Consider the following 19,083-nt stretch of genomic DNA (forward strand, 5'->3'; position numbering starts at 1 on the left):
CTACAGAATATCCACATATCTGAAGAAATGAAGAGGAAAGCGCTGACCCCAGCCGGTGTCATGAGGGAGACTGAGATAGGGGTATCGCCTGTCTTTGAATTTGGCTCCTGCGGAATGCCAATGTTTCAAAGAAATAACATTTGCATAAAACTCACTTCCACTATAACCTACTTAGGCTTTATTAGTTTTTCATTTTTCTTTCGAGAAAAAAAAAACCATCCATATGTCATTACGCTAGTTTTGTTTCGTTTACTTTCATTTTTCCCGGTGAAAGGGTTTCTAAACACACGAGTCTGAAAAGGCCTATAATATGTTTCTTTACCAGCTGCGATTCAAGGTTATCAAACAGGCCGGTAATAATTAATGTAGCAGTGATGTTTTCCTTAATAATCACACAGTATGCGAAAAAACAAATTGATCGAGGGTGCTTTTTCAGAAAAATACCAGTTTAAATGTCACAACTTTCAGTTTTAAAGCATTAAAAATGAAAGGTAACTTGAAAGAAAGAACCATACATGCAAGAAAGCGATTCAGCAGGCAAGGGTAAGGAATAGAGGGGCTCATTATGACATACATACTTGTAATGTATATGCATATGTATGTGCAATAAAGGAGAAAAAAAGGGTTCAGTTGCTAGTCAATGCCTGCCTTGCCGTCCTTCGTCTGTACTGGTCTAGTTGGTACACTTTATTTATGAATACCGAGTGGCACATTTGAACAGGTCTACATTTGCACTTACCAAACCGCTTGTTGGAAACCGTATTCCGGGAGGTGAAAAGGAAAAACGTAATTATGAGAGGAGGAAAGGTGCAGTGACTGTCTCATTCCAAAGAAACTTTTAAAACGCCATGCGGAAAGGACTGAAGGAGGGAGTAAACATATGTTGAGCGAAATAGGCGTGGCAGTGGAGGTTTCTGGATTAATACCCACTGCCTGATGTTCTTTAACGTGCTCTGATGTAACACTGCGGACATGCATTTTTTTTTATATTTCATCTCTGGGAAAAGACGACCGAAGCGGCTGGTCATCCAACATTTTCGATCTCGGGAGCTGAACCTCAGTCACTGAGCCACTCCGTCGTTTGGTTGGCCAGAACGAGGAAGAAGAAGAGTACGGCGCTGACTGATCCCGCGTGACAGTGAACAAAAAAAATTGTGAAGAAGAAGTTGACGGTGTGCGCCATTGGGATTCGTTAGGAGAACAAGCACCACCTCTGGTTCGACAGTGAGCAGCGGCACTAAAGTGTGAAGCAACACAGAGGAGGAACAAGGACGCCACAAAAGAAGTTGTACGCCACCTCCGTACCCTCCTAGGCCTGGTGTTGTATCCTAACAGCGGCATCGTAAACGTAAGTACCATGCTCGTGCAGGGACGGAGAAGCTTCCCTGACACTCGTGCTTTTTGTATATGCAAACACCCGATCGAGGCAGTCTCGTATTCATTCATTGCTGCTTTTTATGTTTTAAGCATGAAATGCTTTTAGCTCCCGTTGTCGGCAGTGTGGTGGCGTCACGCCGAGACCAAGAGCCAACATCCGGGCACGAATTCCACTCATCCGGGCACTGAAACGAGAACATCCGGGCACCGTACGATATTTAACGAGACTCTCTAATAATTCCTCCTACAGGACCGGCATACAAGCACTCGTAGCTTCGCGCCGAACGGGTGGTGGCGTTCCTCCCTTCCTTTACGATGCGGTTCGGGTGTCCACTGAGATGACAGAGAAATACTGCGCCATTTCCTTTCCTCATAAAGCCTTGCGTTTAAAAGGCAAGGCATTCCGCCGAACGGGTGGTGGCGTTCCTCCCTTCCTGTACAGTGCGGTTCGGGTGTCCTCCGAGATGACAGAGAAGTACTGCGCAATTTCCTTTCCTCAAAAAGCGTCGCGTTAGAAGGGCAAGGCATCGCGCCGAACGGGTGGTGGCGTTCCGTGGACTGCCTGGCTGCGCTACAATACGCTGTCGCGTTTCACTCCTAAAGGCGAAGATTAAACTAATTAATTAGCAGTTAATTAGTATTTAGTGATTAATCAGTATTAGTCACTAATTAGTAATTTATCATTACTTCATCATCAATAATGTGTGAAGTAATCCAGTGGTGACGTCACCAGTGTCACATAGGCAAAGTGGCGCGGAAAACGCTTTCGCCTCTACGCAGTTTAGATACTGTTGTTGTTGTGACTGGGAGAAGGATGAAAAGGAAATTGCACGGGCCTGCCTACTGGCTCGAGCCGAGCCACCATCGCTGCCACGTGCAGAAAGAGGAGAATTAAAAGATGAGAGGAAAGAGAAAAAGAAAAGAAAAGACGCGCGTTGCAAACTTTCGAACGCGCTGCATATGCATTCTTGTCAGGCCTGCGTCTCGTCGTGTCCGCGTACGCTTCGTGTTATGCCCGTAAACATTTTATGCTTACTCTACTCTCGGTTACGGGAGAGGCAGATGTTTTTTTGTGTGTGTGCGTGTTTATGCTCAGTGAGTGAGAGGTGCGCTGGCGCGAAATGTTGAAGCACGAATGATATGATGGAGACCTATCCAGCACACTGGAGTAGCATGCTAGGCTCATAAGCAGGCAGACCTGTCCTTTATTCATTAAAGTCTCTCTCTCTCTCGCTCTGTCCTACAGATTTTTACCTCTTTGTCGGCGGCAGATTTTGATTTGGGGATCTACAGGTTATGCCGGGTAGTGCGTTTGTGGCAAGTGATCCGAGCGCTTGCGTCGTCTATTTATTCCTAACGCGGCCGGTGGTGTCACCAGTCCCGATGATCCAATGGCAAGGTACATCACGGGCTCTGTCACGCGAAAGTGGCGTCACGGTCACAGGACCTGTTAAGCCAACGACCGCGCCGCACGCAGAATAATTGCGCCATTTGAACCTCGCGGCGTAAATATATAAAACAACTGGGTGTCTAAACTACGCGAGAGCCGTCACTGGTCGATGAACTATGGGTTGCCCAATTGTTCTGGCTGCAGCAAAACCAAGCACGACTTTCCCCTAGCTAGCGGAGGAATTACGCTTGACCTCCGCATCATCCCTAGTACAGCACCTGATACGGCCTCCGCGCCAGTTAAACAGGTTAACACCCTTTGCGTTTGAAATCGCCTTGCTCTGCTTTACTGATGGCGCTACCAAACACTCTGGTCAGCGCTGGCTGTGCAGCGCTGTCTTCAAGTTTGACTTCTTTCTTGCTTTATTTTACTGCTTTTCCCGTAGCTGTACATCCAGTTCTTGCCTTCAAGACTGAAATGCTCTTAGTTCACGTTTTCTGCGCGATGCGTGTGACCTTGGTGCAAGAACAGAGCAGAACACGGAAACAAACTTGAACAAAGTATGGCGAAGCTACCTGCTACGTGCTGCGCTTCCGCCGGAAGTGCGCATGCGCCAATAGAGACGTCATCGTGATCCTATGATGGGCGAAGGAGCCCGTGATTTGCCTTAGAGCCCGAGACTCGCAAGCGCAGTCACCGACGTGGTCACCGATGCACTTAACAAGCTAGGCGACAGCGCCGCATGAGTTGGCGTCATTACGAAATGCAGGCAAAACCTAGATATAGTGCCTAGAATATACTGGCACTGTGGCGCCATCTATCAGGACGGGCGGTAACCAACTCTACTTGTTGGTGTTCTTCGACGGGGCGGTCGACGGAGGCGTAGATGGCGGCGTCTAGCTCCATGGCGTCTAGCCGCGACGAATGTCCCACCGTTCTGAGTAGAACGCGCTGGCACCGTCCGCTCTTCGGCACATGTGGGACGCTGGTCGCGGTTGTTGCCATACATAGAAAGCGGCAAATAAAGGCAGGCGCCGTGTCCCTCGCGAAGAAAAGCTTAAGGGAAAGAAGAGTAGCTGACGTGGGACGCTCCCCAAGACACGAGTGCGGATATTAGCACCTATGAGCCGTTCTACATTATCGTACGCCTTTCCTGCTGTGCATTACATGTTTACATTTACTCTCCACGACCATATAGTCTGCGATTATTCTCTGCTTTAAGTACCAAAGCACCGCCTCACTAGCAATTCTGAAAGAGTCTGTTGGTCTCTGAAGCCTCTACCTTTGACTTCTGACATTTGAGGTGCAATGACTTGGATACGGTGTGGTTGGGGGAAGGTCACGTACTACGCAATTCTAAGAGAAATTTTCTTCAAGTATCACTCAGCATTACAGGCTACAAAAGCTAATCTTCCCACCTCCGCATAAAATATAAAAACCTAACCAAAGGACAGTAGGTACTGTGGAAACAACTCCAAACTAAAACTCTCCATAACGCCGCTGTCATAAGCTATCGGACAGCTATCGGAAGCTGTCCCTACATCGGAGTGCAGTAAATGCGGCGGGAAAACTACCGTAGACCACATGTTCGGGGACTGCCTGACAGATTACCTCACCAATATCGCTTCAGAGGCTCGTGCACGCGGGCCCGCCAGAGACCTTGCAGCTCAACTCCGACCTGGAAACCCTAGTACAGGTCGTGACAAGAGCTCAAGAGATCACCGCAGTCTCAACTGACGGCCGCCTAGCAAGATCAACTAACCCTCTTGTAACTCAAGCCTATTATAACAGCTTCGCAATCCAAAAACGCGAGAACAATGCAAGCGAATATCTAGACAAGAGTCAAGCGAATTGGAAGGACAAGTTAACGCAATGCTATGGGCAAACGATAACTAAATAGTTGTTGCAGCGACTGGGATTCGAACCCACGCTGGCTCGAAGAGATCAGCTTGGCTGGCTACGAGAGCACTAGGCTGTTGCCGCAGATCACGCCTCGTGTTAAATTGCAGCGAAATGTCGCGCATTGGATTGCACATCGTGTTCTTCATCAACTAATACTACTATCGATCGATTATTCGCGCTTGTGCTATGTGGCGGTAGTCACAGATAGATGTGGGCGGCATGCACTGTGGTAGTAATACGTTGTGGCAGTAATACGGCATTAGAGAAATGCGCGTTAGCGTTAACAACATTGTTGCAGAAACGCGGCTCTGGAGCATAACCGCCGGCGTACACTGGGTAAATTGTCATTGACGATGAAAAAGGATGGTGGTGTCCACCAGCAAAAACACAATATTTCTTGCTTAGCAATGATAAATCGCTTAACAGCACCTTTTGCGGGGCTAGTTGGTGCGGCATTGTGTTCACCTGATAGGCAGCGCCCGTCCTGTCCGTCTTTCTGGGTGGTTTGTGTAAAATTTAGCGCTATTTTTACTTTCCTGAACACAATGCTCGAGCGCCAGTCAATATTTTTGTCTCTATTTATCACTCTTCCCCAGCTACAAAAATCCTGGCGCTCTAAGCGGGGACATAGTAGTAGCGCTAAAAAACAGGGACGACAAGATAGAAGAAAACACAGGCGTTAGATATCAGCTGACTTTATTCCCTAAAATACCACGCATTTATAGGCGACCATCAGGTGCCAAAAAATTAACAATGTAATAGCATGCGTGACGGCACTTCCCGATACAAGAACTTCGATTCTTTAGTAGAAAGATAAACATTCGGTTTGCTCAGGCACGATTGCCTTTCCACATGAATAAGAAAGGCTTCCAATACCTCTCACTCCTTCTGGTCTGCATTTACTCATATCACACGCAATAGATATATCGTGGGAGGGAACAGCGCGTACAAAACGACAGCCGAAGCAAGAGACGAAGCGTTTTGTTCGCGCTGTTCCCTCCCACGATGTATCAGTACAAACTCACCCAGCTATCCATCCTTCTGCATAGATATATGATTTACATATATCACAGATATATTTACACACGTGATATATGTAAATGAAGATCAGAAGGAGCGGGAGGTATTGGTAGCCTTTCTTATACACGCGGAAATGCAATCGTGCATGAGCAAACACGTTTTCTATCCTGTTGTCCCTGTTTTTTGTTTGTTTGTTTGTTTGTTTATTGGGGTTTAACGTCCCGAAGCAACTCTAGCGATGAGGGACGCCGTAGTGAAGGGCTCCGGAAATTTCGACCACTTAGATTCTTTAACGTGCACTCACATCGCACAGCACACGGGCGTCTAGAATTTCGCCTTCATCGAATTTCGCCGTTTTTTAGCGCTCCTACTCTGTCTTCTCAATCTAAACACCAACTAGCCCAGCTCTCAGCCTTAGATGCTCTCAGCGCGACGTCACCCTATCCCAACTAAAAGTTGCAATCATCTTTTCTGGCGTGGTGTCAGAACTCTTCGGCAGGTCGCATAATGAAGAAGGTGCAATGCGAGAAAAGCACCCTGGAGGGCGGTTCGGGGGCATCTGGGCGGCCATCTACGTTTTACGCGGTCCCGAGCACCACGGCTCCACCGTCAGCGCAGAGCGTCGCCAGCAACCTCTTAAGCCTGTTCGAGTGTCCCGTGTGCCGGGACTACGCGCTACCTCCCATCTACCAGTGCGAGAACGGCCACATCACGTGCTCGTACTGCCTGCTCAGGATGATTCGTTGTTCCATCTGCGAGAAGCCAGTGGGTGGGTCCTGCTTCGGTTCTTCATCATCATCATCAGCCTGACTACATCCACTGCAGGGCAAAGGGTCTCTCCCATGTCTCTCCAATTAACCTTGTCCTTCGCCAGTTGCGGCCACCGTATCCCCCCGAACTTCTTAATCTCACCCGCCCACCTACCTTTCTGCCGCCTCTTGCTACGATAGCCTTCTCTTTTGAATCCAGTTCGTTACCCTTAACGACCATCGATTATCTTGCCTTCTCATTACATGCCCTGCACTGTAAAAAAAATTTGCACCCTGAAGGGTGTATTTCCTTGTCTATAACTCACTCACACCCTCCCAAAAGGTTGCGAAGTATGGTCGTCGCACCCATAGCAAGGGTGGGATCGTTACAGTTGCACCCTTATTTTTTGGCTGCCTGAAAGGGTGCAACGTATGCTTCTCACACCCTTTTTCGGACTGTTTGAAAGTTTCATAGGTTTTTATTGCTTTAAAAGGCGCTGATGAATTTCTTTTTTGGGGTGCACTCTCGAATGGAAGCTAAACATTTCCTACTAGAAGCTGCCGACGACCTGTCTAACTTTGCCCTAACGTTGCGGCATCTCGAAGAATAATTATAATACCAAGATGTGTGTCTCACGGTGTTTCTGAACCTCCTTGCTGTGGAGGCGAGAAGAAAGACGGAAAGCACAGACTCGCATCGCAAAAACCGCGTCCGCCGAATCGAAGAGGCCGGCTGAAACAACAGATACCCTTCCGCGCATACTTTCTCCAAGTTTATATATGCCATTTCAGCGACCCCCTATTTGGAGTCAGTGACGCTTAGCACTTCAGCTAAAATAATTCAGTTAATTACCACATTGGACGCAGATCCCAGTCATAGCTGCTCGCATAGAGATTGCATGTGTCTTTGAATGGAAAACTCGAACAGCCCACATCATTTTAAAAGCACGCTTGATTGAACTACTGGATTGTTGTTCGACAAGTCAAAGATTACCATACACCTTTACGCACCCTCGCACCCGACGGAGCTACAACCCCCTTGCACCCGCCCAGCTTTGATGGGTCCATGGGTGCATTAAAGGTGCTAACGTGCTCAGCGCACCCTTTTCCAAAAAAATAATAAGAAAAAATGACGGTATGGAAAGGGTGCAGCCATGAGCGCTACACCTTTAAGGGTGCAAATTTTTTAAGGCGGAAGCCTTTAATGTCTCATCGTTGTAAGCAGCAGTTGTCGACAGAAAATGTCACGCTTTTCAATTAATGGAAACGGTCGTGACGTCACAGTGCGCGAATTTCAAACGGGGCCAATTGTACTTTGGCTAGTAACCATGCAACCATTTGAAGGGATCGTATAGTGATGCTCCAATTAAGTGGGACTGAGCTTAGTTAATTGGTTAATTACCCAATTAGCCTAATTATCTTTACTAGTCAGGCCATATAAATAAATAAAACCGATTAAGAAATTGGTCGAGCTCAGGAATCGAACCCCGGTCGCGATATATGCCCGCATATACCCTGGGGTCTACTCCCCTTCCTGTCAAATGTGTGGCCAGCATGCCACTCTATCCCACATACTCTGGGCTTGCCCTCGGGACTACCCCCCTAGAGGCTTGCAGCTCTCGAATCCAGACCAGTGGGAGGCCGTATTGCTCAGCTCCGACTCGGACACACAGATCCGGGTTGTGACAAGAGCCCTAGAAGTCGCCGAACGCCACGGGCTCATGGCCACTTGATGGGGCTATAACCCCACACCGTCAGATACATCTGTCTGTTAGCCGCCGCGGTGGCTCAGTGGCTATGGTGCTCGGCTGCTGACCCGAAAGACGCGGGTTCGATCCCGGCCGCGGCGGTTGAATTTCTTTGGAGGAGAAATTCTAGAGACCCGTGTACTGTGCGATGTCAGTGCACGTTAAAGAACCCGAGGTGGTCGAAATTTCCGGAGCCCTCCACTACGGCGTCTCTCATAGCCTGAGTCGCTTTGGGATGTTAAACCCCATAAACCAAACCAACCAATTTTATTATTTCTTCGCTTGCATCGGGATTCGGCCACGGCCAAAGCCGCTGACGACGACAGCGGCTTTGCTGCGATACGGGACCCTTAACCGTATTAAGGCGAGAGCCTTTAATTGCTCATACTGTGGTTCGTTAACAAAGTGTCTACATGATGTCGTGACTGAGAAAGTCTACAGACTTTCTCAGTCGCTGTGTGCATGGGTAGCCCAACTGCCTGTTTGACGCATTTTCTGATTATGGCTTCCACTTTCTCTTTTTCAGCTGACTTGAGATGTAGGTAAGGGCATACGTAAGCGATGCAGCTGATCACAAAGGCTTGTACTAAACGGAGAGTATTGCTTTCCTTCAAGCCCGAGTGGCGGTTACTAATGCGGCGAATGAGTCGCATAATTTGCTGCGAGGTTCCCTGAAGCTTCTGAATTACGTCACCATTGAAGCCGTGTTCTTGTAGAATTAGGCCCAAGATTTTAATTTTGGGTACTCGAGGAATGGGGACTCCACGAATACTGAGTTCGATGGCCGGTGGGGGTTGCGCAAGGGATCTGATTTTGCGGTATATGAGAAATTCAGATTTGGCTGGAGAGCACCGCAGCCGCCTGGGGTCTACATAGCTCCCCACGATATCGATGGCACGCTGGAGTCTCTCTTCGATTTCGGCATCACTGCCCTCGGCGGTCCACAAGGAGATATCGTCAGCATAGAGGCTGTGGTGGAGTTGCGGGATCTGCGCTAATTGGTGTGGAAGTTTCAACATTGCAACGTTGAAGAGAAAGGGTGACAGGACCGATCCCTGCGGGGTGCCCTTGTTGCCGAGGGGGAAGTCACGCGAGTGGAGACCTCCTACTTGGAAATGCGCCTTTCTACCTGAGAGAAAGTCGCGGATATAGTTGAAGGTGCGGGCTCCCACCCCGAGTTCATGAAGGTTCTCCAAGATCGCATCATGTCTGACATTGTCAAAGGCCTTTTCCAGGTCGAGTCCAAGAATTATTCTGGTGTCCCGCGTTTTTGCCTCAATAATCTGATGTTTGAGCTGAAGCATTACATCCTGCGTAGAAAGTTTTGGTCGAAAGCCAATCATGGTTTGGGGGTAAAGCTCGTTCTCCTCCATAAACCGGTTGAGGCGGGTATGAACTACGTGCTCCATGAGCTTACCCACAAAAGACGTGAGCGAAATTGGCCTGAGGTTCTCAAGGCTTAGTGCCTTCCCAGGTTTTGGAATGAGAATGATCTCTGCCGTTTTCCATATTTGTGGGATTGAGCCCTCCGACCAGCATTTCTGCATATACTCAGTTAGTGATTGTAGCGACTGTTCATCTAGGTTGCGGAGGATCTTGTTGGATACTGCATCTGGGCCAGAGGCGGATTTACAGTTTAGCCTGGCAATCTCTGCCCTAACCTCATCCACAGTAATCGGGGAGTCGAGCTGCGTGTTTTCCGGACCAGCATAATCTGGGAAGGCTTGGATACGAGCATTGCCAATATATCTGTCTTTAAGTTCAAGGAAAAGGTCCTCTGATGTGCCTGCGTATGCATGCACAAGCTTTTGCAGGTTCTGCCTCTGGGTGGTTTTGCTACCTGCAGGGTCAAGTAGATGACGGAGCAAGTTCCAAGTCTTAGAGACTCCCATATTGCGATCCATGCGGTTGCATATGTCCTCCCAGTTTTGCTGAGTAAGTTTGACCGCATGATCCTCGATCTCCTTGTTTAGCCTAGCTATTCTTCTGCGCAGATTGCGGTTCCACAGCTGTCGTTTGAGTCGGTTCTCGAGTCCTCTCTTTGCCTCCCATAGGTGAAGAAGCCGGCTGTCCGCAATCTCCAGGTGGTCAGCCTGCTTTAACGTACGGGTGGCTGCCTTGGTATCTTGACAAAGATCCTGTGCCCAGATATCTATGTCTAGTATATCGGGGGTATCAGCTTCTCGGGCGGCCCTTTTAGCGCGGAACATGTCCTAATCGACAAGGGTGGGAGCTCGAGCGCTACGACGCTTGGGGCCAGTTGAAGCCACTATTTCCAATATGTAGTGATCGCTGCCGAAATTTTGTTGAGTGTTTATCCATGTTGGAGTGCCCGAATTTTTAGCAAAAGTCAGATCAGGAGTCGTATCCCTGGAAACTGTTGCCGCAGCGGGTGGGGACTACTGGGTCTGTAAGAAGAGTCAACCCACACTGTTGTGCGGTGAGCCACAATTTTCTACCTTTAATGTCCTCCTGTGGGTACCCCCAAGCCGGGTGTTGGGCATTAAAGTCTCCCGTGAAAATGACGGGGTGATTGCCTGCAATTCTCAGGGTCGCCTGAAAGAGCGGGCCAAAGCTTGCTTTCCGTAACTTTGGGCTGCTATAGACATTCAGCACAAACAGACTGTGGTCAGGTGTCCTAGGCGGAATTAATTCGACTAGCACGTGTGTGACATTTGTGACTGGGGTATCGTGCTGGACAACCGTAATATTTCGTTTCACGAGAGTCGTGACTCCAAGCGTTTCACCCCCCGATGAAAAGGATTGATATCCAGCTAGCTTGCTATTGGTTTGTGTCTCTTGTAGTGCGATTAAGTCCGGTCCGTCCCTATTGTGGAGGAATTGTTGGAGTACAGCTCGTTTGCGGCTAAATCCTCGGCAGTTCCACTGCCAGATGGTGTAGTTTGGTTGTGGCGCCATATTGTGCTAGTCTGATACCGCTTCAGAAGAAGCGCATTTGCGAATTTTGACGGGAAAAAGCCTACTCTCTGCTTCCTGCTGCCAGGTGCCTAAGTTAACTAATTCCTGCCGGTGTGTGCATAATTCTTCCATGATGGAAGTCATTGTAAGCTGCATTTGAATGAGGGTGTTAGTAGTCTGCGTTTGCGCTTCTTCAATTTTGTGAATGCTGTCGGCTAGTTTTTGGTCTTCGGAGAGGGAACCGCCCGCTTTTCGCTTAGGCGGGGGTGCCCGCGGTGATCCAACATGCATGTCCGCTCCGGTGGAGGTAGACGGGGTAGGGTTATTGGCGCCACCGGTCATAGGCGGTGACCCAGTCTGCATTTGTTGCTGTTTTAGAGCGGCATTTTCTTTCTTTAGTTCCTCCACCTCGCGAAGTAATTTCCCTACCAGCACTTTCAGGTCAGCTAGCTCAGAGGGGTTGGAGTTAGATTTCTGGGAGGCTTTATCTGCCCAGCCTACCTTTTGCGTGCCGACGGCGTCCTGGTTCAAACCGGGGTTCCGTGGCTGGTGTGAAGGAGTCCTGGATTTGGAGGCGGACCGGCCTCTCTGTTGCAGTCGTGGAAAAGAGCTGGATCGATGTCTATAGTCCGTCCGCCCCCTGCTTTTGGAGCGGCTGCGTCGCTCTTTAGACTGCGGCGTCTCTTGGCTATTCTGGGTCTGATGTTGGCGTTCCTGTTCCCAGCGGCGTTTGGTCACAATGTATGGAGTGCGGTAGATCTCGCGGCATTTGTTGCTGCCCAGCTCATGGCCCTTACCGCACAAGGCACACTTAGGCTCACAGGTATGCGTTTCAGGAGGGTTGGCCATGCCGCATCCGCGGCAGCGAGCGTTTTTCGGGTCCGGGCAAACGTCTCTGCGATGTCCGAGTTGTCCGCACAAAGAACACACTTCGTATTTTTTTTTCGGAGTGTCTAGCGTTCCGTCCAGACGGAACATTTGCTGCTGCTGCAGCTCCGTTCAGACGGAATATTTAATGCAGCTAGAGTTCCGTCCATACAATAGACAGTTTTAGTTTCACATAGGTAGAAGCTTCGCGTACGCAGAGCGCTTACGGGTCACCAGTGCTCTTGCGCAGAACGTGAAGTGTCTGCGTGAGTCGCACGGACGTACATGAGATTCGGATCTTTGCGTTGCGGTCTTCACGTTGATTGCGTACGTGGCGTTGCAAGATGGCGGCGCCCTGCCCGCCCGCTTCACAACGATAACAGCTTCGTCGCTAATCCCTCGACGTGGTATCGTGCTGTAAACTGCTGTATTTGCCTTCAGTTGGTCCATTCTTGCTCTCGCATGATGTTTTAGGTCAGAACTAGCTTTTGTTTTCCAGTTAGAAATCCATTTCAGCAGCTCCTAAGCCTGCCGGAGAAGCGTTTGTGGTCGTCATAGCAACGAGTGTGAAACAAAATTAGTTTTATTTATCTGTACTAGATGGCGGGGCACAACTTACTAGCGCATTTTTTAGGTTCTATGGCAGATCTACACAGTTTGAGTCCCGTGCGTGTAGCTAAAACAGTACGAAGTGACACGCGCGTACGCTACGTAGACTGCTCACGTTTACGTACGTGAAGGTTCTACGCACGTAAAACTAAAACTGTCTAATGTCCGTACTGTCCAGACTATACGTCTAGTGCATACTGTCATAAAGTGTACAAACACTTGTTGCTGCACGCTTTTATTGCTTTTATTTTGATTCAGCTCGACGCTAGAAGCGCTGTCACACACTAGGCGGAACAGGATTGCCGCTTTTTTAAACGGACATGCAAAAGTTTGCAAGCAAACTGGGTTTCCAATCCCTAACACCAACTTTAATTCCGTCTCGACATAACTCTTGTGGCAGATAATGTTGGACGTAATTGTATGGTGTCAGATACAGTTCCGTCTGCACGGAACCCCATCGCTATAAGCAGTTCCGTCTGGACGGAACTTTAGCGCAAATTGTAGTTCCGTCTGGACGGAACTCTAGCCACAGCCATTTTTTTTTGTAGAGGCAGCAACGAATCATGCCACCGCCGAAGCTGATCCAACGGGGAACTCTCTCACCGTTGAAGAGAATGAGGACCATCTGCGACTGCGCACCCATGCGCCGGACACCACATATTGGAGGATTTCTGGGATGCTGAAGGTTCGCTAGGATGACAGCGTCCGATAGATGTTTGGGAACGCCTTGGATCACTCCTTTACCACTGCCGTCCGGCGTGGCGACATAGGAGGTGATGGCGATCTTGTTCTCGCCGTAGGTGAGCTCCTGGATGCTTAAGTAGCGTTCCACTCGTGCCGCGGAATGGGTGGCCACCAGTATGGTGTTGTCTTGAAGTTGAGGAGCATGCAGTCTTCAGAAGATTCCGCCAAGGTTACACCCGCGGCGTCACGAATGAGTTGAAAGATTCCGAGTTGGCCACAGCTCTCGAGTATACGGAGGCCGCCCGATGGCCGGAGTATCACTTTGGTTACGCCCTTGGGTAGGCGAGGTAGGTTCGACGCCACCGATTGTCGAGCAAGTCGTCGGCCAATCTTTTTCGCAGAGGAGTCGGCAGATTGCCGCATGCTGCCCTGTCCCTGGGCGCAATCGGTTCCATTGTGTGCCGCGGGTTCAGTCATTCGGCGTTCGTGACCGGATCGTTGAGATTCACCGATGGTGAACCAACCATATTGGTGCGAAACTTCTTCGGGGGCTATATCAGTCCCCTCCACGGTGACTTCCATAGCCAATGTTGGGCGAAGATCCCACTCAGAAAATGCGGCACAGCCCCGTCAGAGCGGGGTCGCTAGGCCTGGCGTAGGCCTAGCGGGCCGTGCGTACCGGCGAGAGCCGAATCGCAAAAAAGTCCGCACAAACAGGCAAAAAGGGACTTGCCGATGCGTTCTACGGCGTTATCCGAGCTTCAAACACGAAATCCAGGCGAGAGCGGTGTTGACCGTCGCTGAATTCAGCGGTGGGCATGAGTGAAGCGAGGAGCGTTCGCACGAGCGTCCGATCCACGCCACGTCCAGCCAGCCTCTCCTGGTTTGGAGGGAAAAAAATGGCTGAGGCTTAACTTGGTTAAGCCTGGAGAATGCGAAGCATCATCATGTCGCGTAATTTAGAGGCGCACAACCACAGCGACGGCGCGAGGTGGGCCCCCGTTTCTCCACTGCCGTGACGTCATCGTGTCCCGTGGTGTGACGTCATGTATCACGCGATTTGGAGGCGCACAACCACAGCGACGGCGCGAGGTGGGCCCCCGTTTCTCCACTGCCGTGACGTCATCGTGTCACGTGGTGTGGCATCATCGTGTCACGTGATTTGTAGGCGCACAACCACAGCGACGGCGCGAGGTGGGCCCCCGTTTCTCTACTGTCGTGACGTCATCGTGTCACGTGGTGTGACGTCATGTACCACGTGATCGGGAGGCGCATAACCACGGTGAAGGGCTGAAGTGGTAGCTAAAGTAGTATGCTTCGCATAAAAAGCGCGTCTAGTGAATACGGTGTCTTCGTTCACTCCCATCTTCCTCTCTTCTCGTTATGGCGAGGTTCAGGTGTCCACCGAGGTATGGGAGACAGATACATTTCCTTTCCTCAAAAATCAATTTACCGACGAGCAAGGCGCGGAACCCAACAAGCGATGACGTTCTGTGGACTCCCTGGCAGCGTTGCAAGACGCGGTCGCGTTTCACTCTTAGAGGCGAAGCTTAACTAACATCTTCATAACATATCAGTGACACAAGCAGCAACACCGCTCTTGAGGCTTTCGCCTCAACGCAGTTTGGGTCAACAAAGTGCCCCTCAGCATTTTTTCTCTACTCTGCCCTCTTGCTGTATATTAACATCACACCTATCCTTTCCCTTTCCACAGCTCGCTGCGTTGTCCTTAAGTTGTACTTTTTTCGTTATCGATCGTTATCGTTAGCGCAGTGCAACTTAAACACGTTCTAAAGCGGAATATAAGAGAGCAGTACTGATGTAAGGAAAGCCTCCATATATTCCTCTGCAGGCTTTAAGGAAGGCAGTGGGTGGTTCCGACCAACTTTTTGTTCATGCGGCGTATTCTCAAATTGAACACTGGCCTGACGCATCATTACGGCTCATCATGACGAGGTGCCGAGGAGAGAGCGGCGCTTTTGTGCCAAGAGAAAGATCAATGTTTTTCCTTATAAATGACAAGAACTTCTTTACAGCCCTTTTCCACTGCTATATAAAGCTCTTTATCATTCACTGATTTATTTTGTACAACGGTAACCGAAGCTGCCTTTAGAGTGTTACATGCAGTAAGTCCTGATGTCCAGTGTTGACGTCATGCCTCTAAACCATTAAATACTTACACTGTGAGCTTCAAATAGTTTTCACGTAGACTTGCCACTTTAAGCAGTGAAAAAAAGTACAAAAAATACTCGATGATAATAAAATTCTTCTGGCCGAAGTGGATTGCTGCGGATTAGGTTTGCCCGAAGAGGTTCTTCTTAATAGGACCCCAAAGTACCAGTGCAAAACTTATTTTTTAACCATCATTGAAAGCGGTCTTTGTTGCTATATTAAAATGATAACCTTGACCTCGGAATAAAAATCTAATGATCCACTGCAGGCAGAATCCGCAACCGAGCCATGGAGAAGGTGGCACGGCTTGTGTCCTTTCCCTGCAAGTACCAATTGTTCGGCTGTTCGGAGAAGCTCTCTTCCTTGGAGAAGCCAGGCCACGAGCTGTTCTGCAACTTCAGGTATGTTCCCCTCACTTTGTGGTCTTCGTATAGAAAAATAGGCTGCTTTCTCTTTAAAGCTACACTAAGAAAAAAAATCGTTTTCTTTTTCATGAAATCATGTCAACACCGATTTATTATAGCGTTCTGGACAAAATGAGGCTAGTTACACATAGCACGAAGCTTTCCTAGGCAAGAAAAGACCCAGGAATAAGAAACAGGGGTCACCTCGGCGCGTTTATTGAAGGAATTGTGTTCAATTGAATACAAATTTACAGCAGCACTGAACCAAGTAAGATCACGTATGACAGCGCAGCTCCTCTACTTCGTATATCCTCTCACTGCGCCGACGGCCTCCGGGAATGTATGGATAGATGACTTATTTCAGAGAAAAGCATTGGTTCAACGCCTGCTACCGCTGTACAGATCCCAAGGCCGCCACATGACTGTCAATGACTGGATGAAAAGCGCTACTTGTAGAGCGAGTATGTCTTAAAATTGGCCGACAGCTATATATGCATAGAGCTCTAAAATTCTTTACCTTAATATGAAAATACCTTAACTGTTCTCAATTATTCTCGCGTTATACAGCACTGATCGCACGGCGGATTTTGACTGACTGATGTCAGAGGTTTGACCGCGCTGCCATCGTTCTCCACGCACCGGTCATGGAGTTCACATTACCTAAGCGAATAATGGCTCGACAGAAAAAGATGTGTTCGAGAGCGTAGCACGCACACAACCACCTTATATGTGTGTTAACCTGTCGTCCTCGTCTTTCTGTGCAACGCCATTAATCAATTAACATGTGCAGCCGCCAACTCTCCCAAACCTTTAGTCACTGTATATATTAACCTCGTCTCCTTATCACCACCACAACTTATAAGCGAGTAGTGAAAAAGAAACTTCTGTTTTGAACTCTCAATATAAAATTAATGAAAGCACATTTTCCTGCGCTACGGCCGTAAGCGGACCGATTGGATGGATGGAAACAACTTTATTACACCAAAGAAAAATAAAAAATCTTCCAGGGTGGTCCCCTACTGGTCCAGGAGTCCACGGGCTTGCGCTTCACGTAAAGCCCGATCCACCAGCCATTTCTGGCCGGCGGGCTGAGCGGTCCGTAAAGCAGCCTCCCAGGAAGAATGAGTGGGATTTGGGATGGGGAGTACTGCCTTTGGGGAAGGACATTCCCAAAGGTAGTGGAAAAGTGTAGATCTGGGCACGCCACAGGTGGTGCAATCAGGAGGAAAGGTGGGGTGAAAGCATGAGAGACGGTGGGGGGAAATAAAACAGCCTGTCTGCAGTTGCCGCCATGTGGCGCTGGATGAGGGCGACAAGGTACTGTGGGGTGGTGGCAGTGTCATGCGGCTGAGTTTGTAGTATGTTGTAATTTGATGATATGTATACAGGACCGATGTAGCCTCGTTCGCAGGGTTGGGTGCCTGATCATCCGGGGTCCGGGAGGAGAGTTCTCGGGCCAGCGCATGAACGCGCTCATTACCGGGGATTGAGGCATGCCCAGGGACCCACGACAGTAACCGTTCGGTCGAGAGAGGTGACTGTGGCAAGAATACGATGTGTTGCCGGCGTCGCCACGCCCTTTAGGTAGTGGCGGTACGCGGCCTGGGAATCTGTGCAAATTTCGGTTAAGTTTTTGTCAATGGTGGAGTGGGCCAAAGCGGACCGATTAAGCGTCATTCAGATTTCTCAGTTTGCACATGTTCGAATGAGTTTACCTCAATGGCCACGTAAATTCTTATGGTCCAGAAGGCATAGGATATAAGTGGCATTTAAGAAAACTCGAGAATAGATACCTGATGACTTTTGCGATAGCAGCTGCCAGGTAGTGCACAGTAACATTTCACTCGAGAAGAAGTACGTGATAATTTTTGCGATAACAGCTGCCAGAGCCCAAGTCACGAGCTCCTTCGGCACCAACAAGTAAGGCCACGTCCCTGCCGTCTTCACAGCATCTAAGACCGCGCAAATGTTTGTATGGTGAGCACAACCTAACAGGCCACGCGAAATCTGACAGCATGTTGCTTGGTTGCTTGGTCTCCAGACATCAGTTTTTGTGATTGCGAAAAAATCCGCTAATGCCATCTACTTTTGAGAAATTTCTCTATGGAGTAATCGTGCAAAGAGAAATTTTTATTCAAAAATTCATTGGGCTTGTGTTCTTTATTCCTTATGACGCATACATCTCCCTTGCTCGCATTTTTTTTTCGTGGTGAAAAAGCGGTGAATACACAGAATTGGGGGGGGGGGGGCATTTTTGTATTTGATTTTCGAATATATCGGTACTGCAATGTAAATTTGAAACTTTTTGGATGCTTGGGGAATATACCATCCGGCTCCGGAAATTTCGACCACCTGGGGTTCTTCAATGCGCACTGACATCGCACAGCACACGGGGCTCTGGAATTTCGCCTCCATCGAAATTCGGCCGCCGCGGACGGGATCGAACCCGGCCGCGGAGGCGGAATTTCTTTGGAGGAGAAATTCTAGAGGCCCGTGTATTGTGCGATGCCAGTGCACGTTAAAGAACCCCAGGTGGTCGAAATTTCCGGAGCCCTTCACTACGGCGTCTCTCATAGCCTGAGTCACTTTGGGACGTTAAACCCCAATAAACAAACCAAACCTATTTAAGCACGCGTTCATGGTGTGCAAATAAGTAATGATGATAGCGAATGCTTGATTTGGTTCGAGGGAAGGCAGCGTATCTAAATAGCATCATATGTAATGTGTTTGCGCTGTTGAGTGGGGCCAGAGGTTTATTTTGGAAATTATCATATGGTTTTCATAAATAGAGCACCAGGCTAGAGAAGCTCATACCTCTTAGAAAACTGATAGAGGCGCCGGATATTTCATAATTTTAGCCCCCGCCTTCGTCGTATACATTTCCTCCCCTAGTTATATTCTGCTTCACTTCACTAAAACGCACAAGAAGTGCTGAAGGAAAGACACCACTCTGCTACCGCTGCCAACGACCTGTCGGTCATATTAACGTTTAGGCCCTCTTCAAACCGTCCTTCTAGCGCATGCCTGCAGTACTGATCCTTGCAAAGCGTGCTAACTACACCAAGGTAAAGCGTTATAGAAAAATAGGCATTATAGGTACGCCGGACAGATGCATACCTGCTTGCATATCTACAACGGCGATCCTATAATGAAAAGTGTTTGCGCAGGTGTATTATGCTGACTAATTATTCCGTGCCGAAAGTATGTGCGGGCGCCATGATCTAGACGGAACACCGTGTCAG

General features: G+C 48.9%; 1 protein-coding gene across 1 annotated transcript in view; it reads left to right on the top strand.

Moving 5' to 3' along the window:
* Positions 1 to 19,083, top strand: part of LOC149348243 (uncharacterized) — a 72,646-nt gene that overhangs the window by 25,110 nt on the left and 28,453 nt on the right. The window contains exons 6-7 of the mRNA XM_089541707.1: positions 6,176 to 6,458; positions 15,706 to 15,838. Of these exons, the coding sequence (XP_089397833.1) occupies positions 6,176 to 6,458; positions 15,706 to 15,838 (416 nt within the window). The remainder of the gene's footprint in view (positions 1 to 6,175; positions 6,459 to 15,705; positions 15,839 to 19,083) is intronic.

The sequence above is a fragment of the Amblyomma mixtum genome, chromosome 4 (genome assembly GCF_055824585.1).
Source record: "Amblyomma mixtum isolate Tamu chromosome 4, ASM5582458v1, whole genome shotgun sequence".
Classification (NCBI taxonomy): domain Eukaryota; kingdom Metazoa; phylum Arthropoda; class Arachnida; order Ixodida; family Ixodidae; genus Amblyomma; species Amblyomma mixtum.